This window comes from Heterocephalus glaber, unplaced genomic scaffold (assembly GCF_053883595.1).
Source record: "Heterocephalus glaber isolate CG9 unplaced genomic scaffold, H.glaber_assembly_v1.0 deba00001497, whole genome shotgun sequence".
Taxonomy (NCBI): Eukaryota; Metazoa; Chordata; class Mammalia; order Rodentia; family Bathyergidae; genus Heterocephalus; species Heterocephalus glaber.
Window position 1 is genome coordinate 6,901,765 of NW_028258320.1, and position 12,313 is coordinate 6,914,077.

The 12,313-nt window shown below is 36.6% G+C and overlaps 1 protein-coding gene and 1 pseudogene across 14 annotated transcripts in view; both read right to left on the minus strand.

Annotated features, from left to right (window-relative positions):
* Supt3h (SPT3 homolog, SAGA and STAGA complex component) overlaps nucleotides 1-12,313 on the minus strand; it is a 401,578-nt gene that overhangs the window by 152,102 nt on the left and 237,163 nt on the right. For 11 of the 14 annotated variants that reach the window (XR_002395642.2, XM_004846432.3, XM_021259737.2 and 8 more), the window contains 2 exons: nucleotides 3,491-3,577; nucleotides 1,003-1,093 (listed from right to left, as the gene is read on the minus strand). Coding sequence is in view for 13 of the 14 variants with exons in the window: in XM_004846432.3 (XP_004846489.1) it covers nucleotides 1,003-1,093; nucleotides 3,491-3,577 (178 nt within the window). In the remaining variant the exon portion in view is untranslated. Of the gene's footprint in view, nucleotides 1-1,002; nucleotides 1,094-3,490; nucleotides 3,578-9,426; nucleotides 9,689-12,313 lie in introns of those variants that run through there. The other 3 variants (XM_004846434.3, XM_087185366.1, XM_021259732.2) reach the window with 2 other exon arrangements.
* On the minus strand, nucleotides 3,491-9,297 carry LOC101723094 (small RNA 2'-O-methyltransferase pseudogene; annotated as a pseudogene).

Genomic DNA, 12,313 nt, shown 5'->3' on the forward strand with positions numbered 1-12,313 from the left:
TTTGGTTTTTTTTTTTTGGTACCGGGGATTGAACTTGGGACTTTGCACTTGTGAGGCAGGGGGCGGAACCACTGAGCTAAATCTTCGGCCCTGAGTCAAGTTTTCTGAAATTCTCCTTTATCTGGTAGGTTTTTTTTTTTAGTTACCTAATTTATCCATGTATCTAATTAGAAATGAGTACCACTGTAACTGTGACTATAGTCAATAAAAAACGAGTTATTTCCAAAAAACATTTCTAAATAATGAGTTATTTCTAAAAACATTTCCAAATAAATTATTTCTAAATTAAGTTCTGTGAATTTGATTCAGTAAATATTATTTAGTACTTATCCATTTTCAGCATAACACTTTGATTTTGCAACATTAATATTTTTCTAAATATTCTAAAATGGGGAACTCAGTTCAGAGATCACAAAAGGAGAATATTTTGTGTTATGCTTGTTAGATTTTAAACAGCACAGGGCTACCAGAATGAGGTGATTTTATATCATAAAATATATCAGATAGTTATAATAAATTAACAAAAATCTGTCAATTTAAAAAATATGATTCTGACTCCCTACATATACCACACGAAAATCACACTTGCAAAAAATCAATTATACTGACTCTACATGATTCTCTTACTTCCATGATTGTCTGATGTAAAGTAGTACACATTACTAACAGAAAGAACTGAAATGCTAGATTGCTATCAAGTTGTGTAACAGAAAAATCACAAGATAAAATGCCAATTAAATACATTTGTTTTGTTTTGTTTTTGGTACCGGGGATCGAACTCGGGTCCTTGCGCTTGCACAGCAGGCAGCGAAACCACTGAGCTAAATCCCCAGCCCAACTAAATACATTTTTGCATAATTTCCAAACTATATTATTTAAAAGAAGCACATATACACTACTCATATAATGGGAACAGCTACCTTCACATTATAAAAAACAGGTCATCCAGCACACATGGATCATAAGGTATTGTGTTTTAGTTTACAATTTTGTTTCCATTACCTTCCAAAAGCTCATCCTCATCTATTCCTTTGATAATCTTTGATTTATAATCTCGCATGAACATGTATTTCAGCAGTCTTCTTAGTTTTTTCTATTAAAAATATAAGTAAATAAGAACATTTATATGCATATTCACTTCACAAAATATAATAATTACATTTAAGAAACGAGTATCACAGGATCACTAGTGATAACATAGCAGTCCACAGCATAATACTATGGAATAAAATGTAGCCACCAAATTAATTATAAAAGCTAAAACATAAATACTTTTAAATTGAAAATATCCGGAGTTCCAAAATCACAATAATTATTTTTCTGTGTGTATAAAAGTTTAAATTCTTTTTGGAGACTGTGATAAATAGCACATTCCCCATACTAAGTATGCTAATGTTATTGAATGTCTTATACACTTTTAGGACAAAATTTTATTTTAAGAAATTGAGTTACAAACATTCATTGTTTGTTTTCTTCCCTGAAAATCTTTTTATTAGATGAGTTGGTTCATGTTTTATTTCCTGAAAACCATTTTGTAACCTGAGTTAGGAAACAATTCTTTTTAGGAAACTCAAAGCCTATGAATGATACTTAAGTCTCAGGATGATACTCTTTATGTTTAAAAAAAAAACTCGTTAACTTTAAAAAAAATAACTGATACCATTTTGAGGCCTTTTCTGTGATTGCACTTAGTAGGTATTATCACTGGTGCCTGCCTTTCAGGTTTAACATTCCCCACACCCGCCTTTTGGGACTGGGATAAGACCTAGGGCCTTGGGCCCCAACTCAAGATTTCCAATATCTGAATCCTACTGATTTTACACAGCTCTTCACATGTGCATCATTGACATCTCCAACAGCTCTGACACACACAGATCTAATCATCTTTTTATGTGGAGGGAGACTGAGTCCCACAACTAAAGCTCAGCACAGCCAAAAGTAGTACATACGCTTGAATCTGTTTTTTTGCTTGCACAGTAAGAAAAATACCTACCTACCATGCCCACTGTGAGGAGTTCATGAGACGAGGTGATGCTTGCTTTGTGTAATATGTGAAACACAGCAGCCAATAAATACTGCTTGAATATAAACTGGAACTACTTGTATTAAGACAAAAGGCATACCTGACTATAAGTCTTTCGCTGCCCTTCTTGTCTCTCTGTTCTGATTCCATTTGATATTTTAATTTTGTTTACCCATCTAAGCTTGTTTAAATTCTTTTGGGAACATGTCAGTGTATAAATAAAATGCTATGTTCTTGGGTGGCAAAAAGCTTCTGGTGAAGAGTCCTCCTAGATAGCAGGAAAGCGCTGTTAGGCAGGGAATATTCCTGTGGTTTCAATAAGATTTTAATTTTTCACTTCCCCAAAAGGGCAAAAAAAAGTGTCAGTGTGGGTATGGTATGTGCCAATTTCTTTACTTCTGGCAAATGTTCTGCAGAGCCCTCATGCCAAACCTGCTGTTCCCTGGCTGCCTGCAGCAAGCATCTTTTAGATTTCCCTATTACTCTGCCAACAGCACCCTGGCTTTCTCCTCACAGCATCTCTTCTATGTGGTACTCCAAGTATCAAGAAAGAGGTCACCAAATCCTGGTGATTTATTCTTATTCTTCACTTTCTCTCCATTTCTTCCTTCTTACTAATCCCAGAGCCACGAGCCACTTCGCTCTGACTCCTGAACCAGGACCTTGGCTCCTCTCTTTGCACTTGGCTCGCTCTCCACAGCTATGTGAGCCTTGCCTTACTCACGCAGAGCCCTCCACTTGCACAACTTAGGTCTCACAACCTTGAAATTCTCTTAAGTCTCAGCTGATTGTTCAACTAAGCCATCAGATTCCTTAAACAAGACCATAAGCTTTTTGACGAAGACATTTTTTTCCCTTTACATTCTTTATATCAACAAAGAAATGATTAAATAAGACGTGGAAAATCTTGCAGAATATTTTCAACTACCTGCTCATGGAAAACAATTACAACAAAATCAGACACAAGTACCAGCTTAAATATATTAATACAAAGAATTTATAAAAAACAGATATTATGGTATATATTTATGTTTTTCATATACTCACTTTCATTGATTTTGCTTTTTCCTGTAAGCTAGTGTCACAGAATAAAATTTGTATTTAAAAATTTAGCATATGAAAGATTGTAATTCTGATAATGTTAAGATATAAAATAAGAAAAATAAATATGCCACCTAGTTACATCTCATTTATAACACGGAGCATACAGTCAATATTTAGTGAATATGAAATAGCAATGAAAATGTCTAACTAGACATGTAAGGATACTAAGGATTACTTGTTAGCACAGTTGTCCATAAGTGTCTTTGTTCTTATAAAAATACCAATTCATTTGTAGTAAACTGATTTTGTTGTATAAACCATGAAGACTAAAACATCAGTAGTTATGGTTCCAATTTGAAGGCTATAACAAGTTCAATTAAGCACTAGGCCTACCATTTTAACATAATCACTGTTTTATATTACCTTATCTTTACGCATCAAAAATAGAAGATCTTCAGCAGAGATTACCCTTGCTCCCCGCAGCTGAGAAACTTCAGCAGCATGCTGTAACTAACAATAAAGGAAGTTTAGGGATTTTTCTTAAACATCATACAATCATGGTATCTCAAAGGAGATAAAGGTACGGAGTTAAAAACCCTTTGGAATAATCCAGCAAAATGATGTATGTTTTAAGATATAAAAAAGCATTTAAATTAACTTACGAGCCCACCTGTAACTAATACAATAAACAGAAATCCTTCATTTCTTTCATGCAAAAGAAAAATCACACACAGCTTTTACAAATGCATTAATGCACCTGAAAATAATTTTATGAAATTTTATCCTTCATACATACCCATGTAAGCAATGGTTTTACTCAGTATCACTAGTTGAATAAGTATATTATTAATCTGAGCCCTCATGCTGGTATGATTTGAAATAGGCCCAATTCAGAACTTTAAAAGATCAACAGAAATAGTAGCTGTTTCTAATATCCAATTGAAAAAAGTGCTTTTGTCTTGGCAAGTCTTCAGTGGGTACACAATTCAGTCCATAAATCTTAATACTGGACTGCATTAATTTTTCTCCAAACTAATCACATGCACACAAGAGTTAACTATCTGGAATGCACAACACAAAATACATTGCTTGAAAAGTTAGATTCCCCCTGAAATGTTTATATGGGCCCTTATATATCATCAAAGTCATAGTTTTCAGGAATTCAGAAGCCCTGGAAACACAATCTTACTTGAAAATGACCTGGAAAATAAAAGAATGTGAAAAATGATAGTTCTAGTTTTTGGCAAAGGCAAACTCAGTTTCTCATTTTGATTAGTTGTAAGGAACATAAAATATTCCATCTGAAAAAAATAAAGATGGAGAAAACACTACAAAAATGTGGCTATAACATCTCCAAATTTGATCAAACCATGCTGATTTCAACAAACCAACTCTACCCAAGCTGAAATATTATAAAAATATTTATATATAAAAGCTGTTCCTCAATGCATCCTTCTTTGAAAGAAATAAATCTAATACAGTCTCAAGAGCTAAGCTTTAAAAAGTGACACACTGTTATCTTAATGATTATATGAAATTAAAAAGTCCATTTGTGCTGAAGAACTTCTGTACAATGTTGAAATGATTTTCCTGGTAAGCTTCAAACCTTCTCTAAATACACAGACTACAAAACAGACTATAAACTCCTGATGTGTGAGCTTTACCACTGAACTTCCTGGATTCTAGTGGTTGTTATCTAAACATAATATCACCTAAATATAGAAATTTAAATTTAACTGTGAACCATTTAAATAGAAACTTTTTGTGGGGGGAGAGGTTTTTAAAAAGATGATCTATCTATCCCAAAAGAAATGTTAACAGTTTTCAGTAGACATGAACATATTTTTTTCTACAAACTGGGAAGAGTGTTAGGGAAATATGTGTACATACCCCTTCTCAAATAAAAACATTTCTGTCAAGAGTCTAAAATACATGCAATCAATGTGAAGAATATAAGGTACGTATCCTAGATCCAGGAGATAGCATTGGCAAGTAACTTTTTCTTTACTTTTTATTTTCTTAAATGAAGAATAGGGAATAATTTGAATTAAAAAAAAATTATATAGACATACTAATTTCATACATGCCAAAAAAGGATCAGAATTAATAATATTGCTAAATAGTTTTCCCAATTAATCAATGGTTTATCCATATTACATATAAATAATACAAAATGAGTTTGCTGACACAATTACAAGAAAAAGAACTAAAACAATCAAAATGAAGACATGCAAGAGTGCAACATTTTAAATTACTTTCTCAACACCCTGTCCCATGTAACAGGATCAGTTCATCTTTGCTATTCATCTACCTGATTTTCTTATTTCTTTTAATGAATACAATAGGCTTTCTGGTCTTAGTGCTGCTTGCACTCCCTAGCATGCCTTGGGCTCTGCCTGGTGAGCAGGCCTTTGGAACTGAAAGGATCACTGTTACTTCACCTAGGCCACCCAGCCCTAAAGAGACTGACTTTACTAAAGTAAGAGAGCAGTTTCATTAGCTAATTAAAGTAATCCATACTAAAACACGTATTACTGGCTTACATCTAAAAATTTCTGCTTATGCTTATCAGCAAGGCGGAGGGGGGACCCCCTCTAAACAACACTCTTAGAAAACAGGTTAGCAGCTTGGCAGTCCAGACTCACTAGGTGCTGAGCTAAAGACTGGTGCATTTATTATGAAAATAATACTAGAAACAAGAAATCAGTATCTCTTATGTTCCTAAGACCTCCAGAGTCAAGAAAACGAAGTTCTACTTGGAAAGCTAACATAGGAGGATTACAAATTTCGGGGCAGTCTGGGCAGCTTAGTGAGACCTTGTATCAAAATAAAAATAAAAATTTCTAAAGGGCTTGTGATGTAACTCAGCTGAAGACTTGCTTGGCCATGTTTGAGGTCCTGGGTTCAAAAACAGAAAAGTTGATCCTACATTATAAACAATATTTTACTTTCATGATTATTAAAAATAAATGGAAGTTCTAAGTCATTACTCATTGCAGCCTGTAAAATATTTCTGGCAGTAATTAAACTAATATGAAATAGCAATGCATATATAATTTTTACTATAAATATAGTATATTTTATATATAGTATATATATTTTACAAATAAAATATTTAATTGTATTATAAAATGTATGAAAAATTACAGAGCAGAGTAGTATTTTAAGCCTAGTCACTAGTATAATAAGCATACAAATTTTCTTAACTATATGGATAAGGGTACAGGACTAGTAATCATATAGAGGTTTATTTGCAACTAAGTAAAATATTTTGCTGAAGGACATAATCGTTCTACCACAATAGCAATTTTGATATAAATTTCAATTTTTCTGATAAATATAATTTCTATTCTTCAAAGTAAACTAATAATGTATACTTGTAACAACTATTTATTTAAAAGTTTAAAAAATCACATAATGTTAAAACTCAGCATGCTTGCATTTTAACCATTTTATGATATGGTTGAATATTATGAGGTACACCATACATATCATCTCAAATCTCACATCTTTATTCCACAAATAAATTTCTTCTCACTGTTGTCAATGACATTAACTTTCAAATTCAGTTTTCCCCCAATTTTATAACACTTTCCCCAGCTTCTGTTGATTATTTTGTTTTTAACCTTCCCAAGGCCATGAAATATGCTCTCTACTTCCACAGTATTTATTTCAATCCAGGCCTTTGGGAAATTTTACTCACTAGTTTCTAAGTTGTAGTGTTTCCAAATTGTTGTGTATCCTTGACATAACTGCTAAAATGTTGTTCCTCAAATATAATGCTCAAAGTCTTGTTCCAAGATCTATAATAATGCACTATTATGTAACATGAATATGGTCTTTACCACTTGGTAGAGTCAGATTTTCCCTATATCCTCACTTTCATTACATTTCTTGTTTTTCCCCCATATACAGTAATTCCACATGTTAGTGCCGGTAATTTGTTTTCTGAGCCTCTGTGTACTTGTGATAATTAATTTTATGTGTCATCCTGACTGGACCATGAAGTGTCCAGACATTTGGCCAAACATTATTCTGGGTGTGATTATAAATGAAATTAACATGTGAACCAGTATACCAAGTAAAGAAGACTGTGCTTTCAGTCCATTTTCTGCTGAAGTAATTTTTTTTTCACTTTTGAATTTTTAATGTCATTCAACATAGGGTTCAAACATCAAAATATGGGTACACTCAAAACATTATCATATCCCATTTCTTCATCCTTGAGAAAACATCAAAGAAAACTTCCAATTGAAAAGCCGCACTGCTTTTAGTTAAACCCCAATACCTTTCTCAGGTAAAGAGCAATCTGGCTGTATGTCAGCCATATATATAAAAAAAGTTTGAACACCAGTCAGGAACGGCTTGTGTTCAAACTTTTAAAATGTTAAATAGGACTATACCCCCAAAAAGCTTAAGTTCTGAGTGAGTTTAACTATTGCTGACACTTCGAACTTTGGGAAATATGGATGGCTCAATTATCTTCAGGGTCACAAGCCCAAGTATTATGCAGGTCAACCGTGACTGCGGACCCATCGCTGCTCAAACACGCTGAGTCAGCAAGAAGTGATCGCATCCTCTCTTCATCCACAGGCAAGCGGTGCAGGCTGGGATAAGCAAGGAGTCTCTGCAGGGGGACGAAAAACCTATCCCCTTCACAGAAGGGCTTGGGAGAATTCTCTATCCTGGCTTTTCCAGCCTCTGTGAAGAGTGCTCCCAACATCGGGCTGGGGGCCACAGATGGGCCCTTCGGCACAGGCACAGTGCCCGCTCCCCTCTTCTCTTCTCGCAGCGTTCGCAGATGCCGAAGTCTCAAGCGTTCCACTTGTAACAACATTTCCCCGACCAGTTCAAATTTGAGCACCTTTTCCTGCTGTAAGCTTGGGTAGGACGTTGTATAAACAGCTTTATAAACATGACGATAGTGCTGTTCTGAAACACAGGGCCCTGGTGCTTCTCTGCTGTTTTTCCTGAAGATGCCTATCTGGGTGCAGAATCCAACATGCTCAGCACCAGCTGGCGGTTTGCCTACCCCGGTAAACTCCACAGAGTAATTGTAGTGATTTGCCACTTGTAAAGCCCAGGTCTGAAACTCCATTCTGCTCCACTCAAATTTATGGTCTGCATCTCTTAGGGTCACTATGAGAAACAGGGGGTTGAATTCAGAATTTGGTGTGCTGATGACAATCATGACTGGAGACAGGTATGTACCCAAATACCACTTCAGGAAATCTGGCCAGATGGTCTGAACCCAAATGTTCTATTAATTCAATGCACATTATCAAGTCAAATCCAAGCAAGCGAGAGTCTCTCTCCACAACAGAGCCATGATACAAGGTAACAGTCAAATCCAGATCCCGGGGTTTTACAAACTCCCCCAAATAGGGAGACAAATTATGTCCATTTGATTGTAATTTTTCCTCATTGATATCTGCTCCAACAAGCAGCTGAATGCATGGATAGATTTTTTAGCAGCCTTAGGAGCTCAGTATCACCACATCCCAGGCCTGCAACTTTCTTGGGTTCGTGTCTATCCACTAAATCTCTCACAAACTGGTATCGCTGTTTGTATAATGGAGGTTTAAACTTAATTATCTTCTCTGGGCAAACTTCTTCAAAATTACCATCAACCACACTATCGCTCTGCACGTTCTTTTCTTCCATTTCCATTTTATTTCCAAGTTCCCTTGAGACAAAGAACTCAGATATGTCCTCAGCTCTGTATCAGAAAATCAGGAGCGACTCAGCTGTAAATACAGAATTCCGTTTTCATAAAGAGAGACACCTGCTGGGCGTGGTGCAGCTGAGGCGGGAGAACTGAGTTCGAGGCCAGCCTGAGCAACACAAGAGCACCCACCCCCCAACTCTTGTGGAGGAAACAGCTGCCCAGATGGGAAGGGAAGGAAAGGGAAGGGAGAGGGGCTTTCTCTCTTTTAACGTGTTACTTTTTAAACCAGAGAGTTTATCCTGCAAGTACTGTTTCCGACACTAGCAAACAGGTCTGAAGGCATAACTTTCCACTACCTCAAACTCAGCTAGGTGCAATAGCACCCAGTCTTTTTTTTTTTTTTTTTTTTTAACCATTATTTAGTTTGATACAAATCGAAACCCCCGCGTCCCGCCAATTTCACTGTTAAAACCCCCAACCTCATCCATATTGCTCTCCGTAGCTTTTTAAAACTTCATCAAAATGAAATATCGAGTGTCCTTCATGCTGCGACATCGACCCAAGTCACTCACACAGACTTGAATCTGGCTCTCGGGTCTCAATGGCACACAAGTGTTCAACCGACAGCAACTCAGCCTGAAATGTGGGCAGCACGTCAACCAGCAGCTTCTAGTAACTCCGTGCGTCCTACCGGGAAGCTCTGGTCCCGTCTTCCCGAGGCAGCAGCCCACCACTGAGTTCGAGGCCCAGCGAGGAGAGAGGTGGAGCGGCCATCCATTACCCTGGCGCTCTTAACGGCCGCTGCGGCGCATGCTCCGAACCTCGGCGAGACCCCGACCTTCGCCCGACACACCCCCGGGGGCAGCGCGCTGGACTGTTGGGTGGAGGCGGCGCCCACTCAGCGGCCACAGCCCAGTTGTTCGGTTCCAGTCGCCGGGCGCGTGATGCGAACCCTGCTGAAGTAATTTATAAACAACAGGAGCTCCTTTGGCTCACAATTCCAGAGGCTATGGAGTCCACAAGTATGGTGCTGTCATCTGTTGAGGGCCTTCTTGTCACAAGATAAGACAGACAGCATGTGAAGAGGAATGACAGAGGAAGGGTGGTGGCCAAGACTATTTTATGGGTCTAGATTCAGTCTTCCACATGTGAATTGCAAGTTTTCCCAACACCATTTGTTAAAGAGGGTATCTTTCCTCCAGAGTATGCTTTTGGCCCCCTTGTTAAAGACCTGATAGCTGAATGTGCCAGGAGTTGGTTCTGCTTCCTCTATTCTATTCCACTGATCCACATATCTGTCTTTTGCCAACACTACCCTGTTTTTAACCACAGTAGCTTTGTAGTATAACTTCGAAGTCCAGAGTGGTGATGCTTTCTGCTTTGTTTTTGTTGCATAGGACTGCTTTTGCTATTGTGGGTCTCTTCTGGTTAATATGAATTTTAGGATTATTTTCTCTAGTTCTGTGAGGAATGATTTTGATATTTTGATCGAGATTGGATTAAATCTGTATACTGGTTTTGGAAGTATGGCCATCTCAACAACATTGGTTCTGCCTGACCAGGAACAGGGGATATCTTTCTACCTGATGTCCTCTTTGATCTCTTTTTTCAGAGAACTGTGGTTTTCACTTAGTTGTTTTTCACTTCCTCGGTTAGTTTAATTCCTAGGTATTTCATTTTTGATACTTTCGTGAAAGGTATTGTTTTCCTAATTTCTTTGTGAGTTCATTATTACTATACAGGAATGCTGTTGATTTCTGTGTATTGATTTGAATTTGGTTACTAATTCCAGGAGTATTTGGATGGAATTTTTTGGGACTTCTATGTAGAGGATCGTATTATTTGCAAATAATGATAATCTTCTTCCTTTCCTATACATGTCTCTTTTATTATTTTGAAAATGTCCCACCTTTTGTGTTCTGGGTTCTTCTGTAATGTGTATGAATTGAATGCTGGTGGACTTTTAACTGGGATCTCTAAAACCAGAGATCTTTTTATTGAACCTCTCCAGAGAGTAAACCTCTTCTATTTTTCCACAATGGCAAAGAGGTAGCTGACTGCTTATGTGGTTTGCTAGTGTACTGTGGTGAAACCCTTCCTCTATTTCTCTATTTTCTACAAATATTTCTGGTTCTAGTCCACCCAAAATTTCTTCAGAGGTGTGCTTAATGCTGAGTTTTTCCATGTTACAAGGCTTTATTTTTGTTAAGCCTTTAGTATTTCTGTCTACTTTAAGCTACCAGACTTTTTTACTTCTGTCATCTGCTATTTAGTCCTCTCCTATTTTCTTTGCGTTTGCAGGTTTATGCCTTTTAGTCAACTTTGCTGTTCTTTATTGGGGTTTTGAGAGTTTTGATACAAATACAGTACTGTCCATGTTTAATCAGAAGCTGGAACTCCTTTTTTTTTAATATTAACTTTTATTGAAAGTACTTTCCTGTCCTTCAGGTTGTTTATATATTATCTCATTTAATTCTCCTGACAAAACTATGAGATGTACAAACAAAACTGTAATACTAAGTAATAAAATCTTAACATATAGCCACTCATGCTTCTCTACAAGATTATTTCTTATTCAGATGAGAGGAAAATGTGATCACTAAATCAAACTTTACACTGCATTAAAAGTCTACCCGTAAAAATATTTACAGATGGTCCTGACTTATAATTTCAACTTAAGATTTTTTTACTTTTAGATGGCAAGCACTACACATTTAGGAGAAACTGTATGTTCAATTTAATCTTTTCCTAGACTTGGGACATGCAGCAGGTACTGTAAGGTGATGCTGAGCAGCCACAGCAGCCATGGCTCTCAGGCAGCCCTGTGATCACGGGGGAGCTATCCAGTGCTCTACAATGCACTATGCCACTAAGCTCTGTTGTTTAGAAGGTTGTGTGGTTAATGCACATAAGTATTTCATGTTGTAAAAAAGAGATAGGTTTATCAGAATGTAATCCCTTCATAATTTGAAGAGGACTTGCATCTGCCTGTCAAAACATTTTAGGTGCTGGGAAATGAACTGTTGGAAGAAGAAGGTGAGGGAGAGGGGGAGGAGAAGAAAAAAGGAGAAGAGGAAGAGGAGAAGTGGTGGTGGTAGTGGATCAAGTCATCCAACCTAGTGGCTTTTTGCAGATATGCCTATGAATTCAGAACTAAGCAAGTGCATGAGAGGAAATGTATTTGTGACTAGATGAAATTACCATTCAAAATATTATAGATCTCAGTATTTCCCTATCATGTGATTTCCTTATTCATTTTTGGAGATGTCTTCTGCTGTCTTAAACATTTTTAAATATAAACAAGTATATAAATTGCTAAAGATGTATCTAACTTTACAAAGTTTCATTTTTATATTGGGATACTGGCATACATCTTTACTTGTGTACATATACAATGTGTGTATACAAACACATACAACACATGTGCACCATTAAAATTACTTTCTTATAAGATGTAAAGTCTCATCTAAACTTAAAGGGAAAATAATGGCTTCTTCTGACAAAGAACTGTTTCTGTAATGGTTCCCCATGGGAAATCACTTCAACAAGACATATAATGCATATCTTACTATGCATCC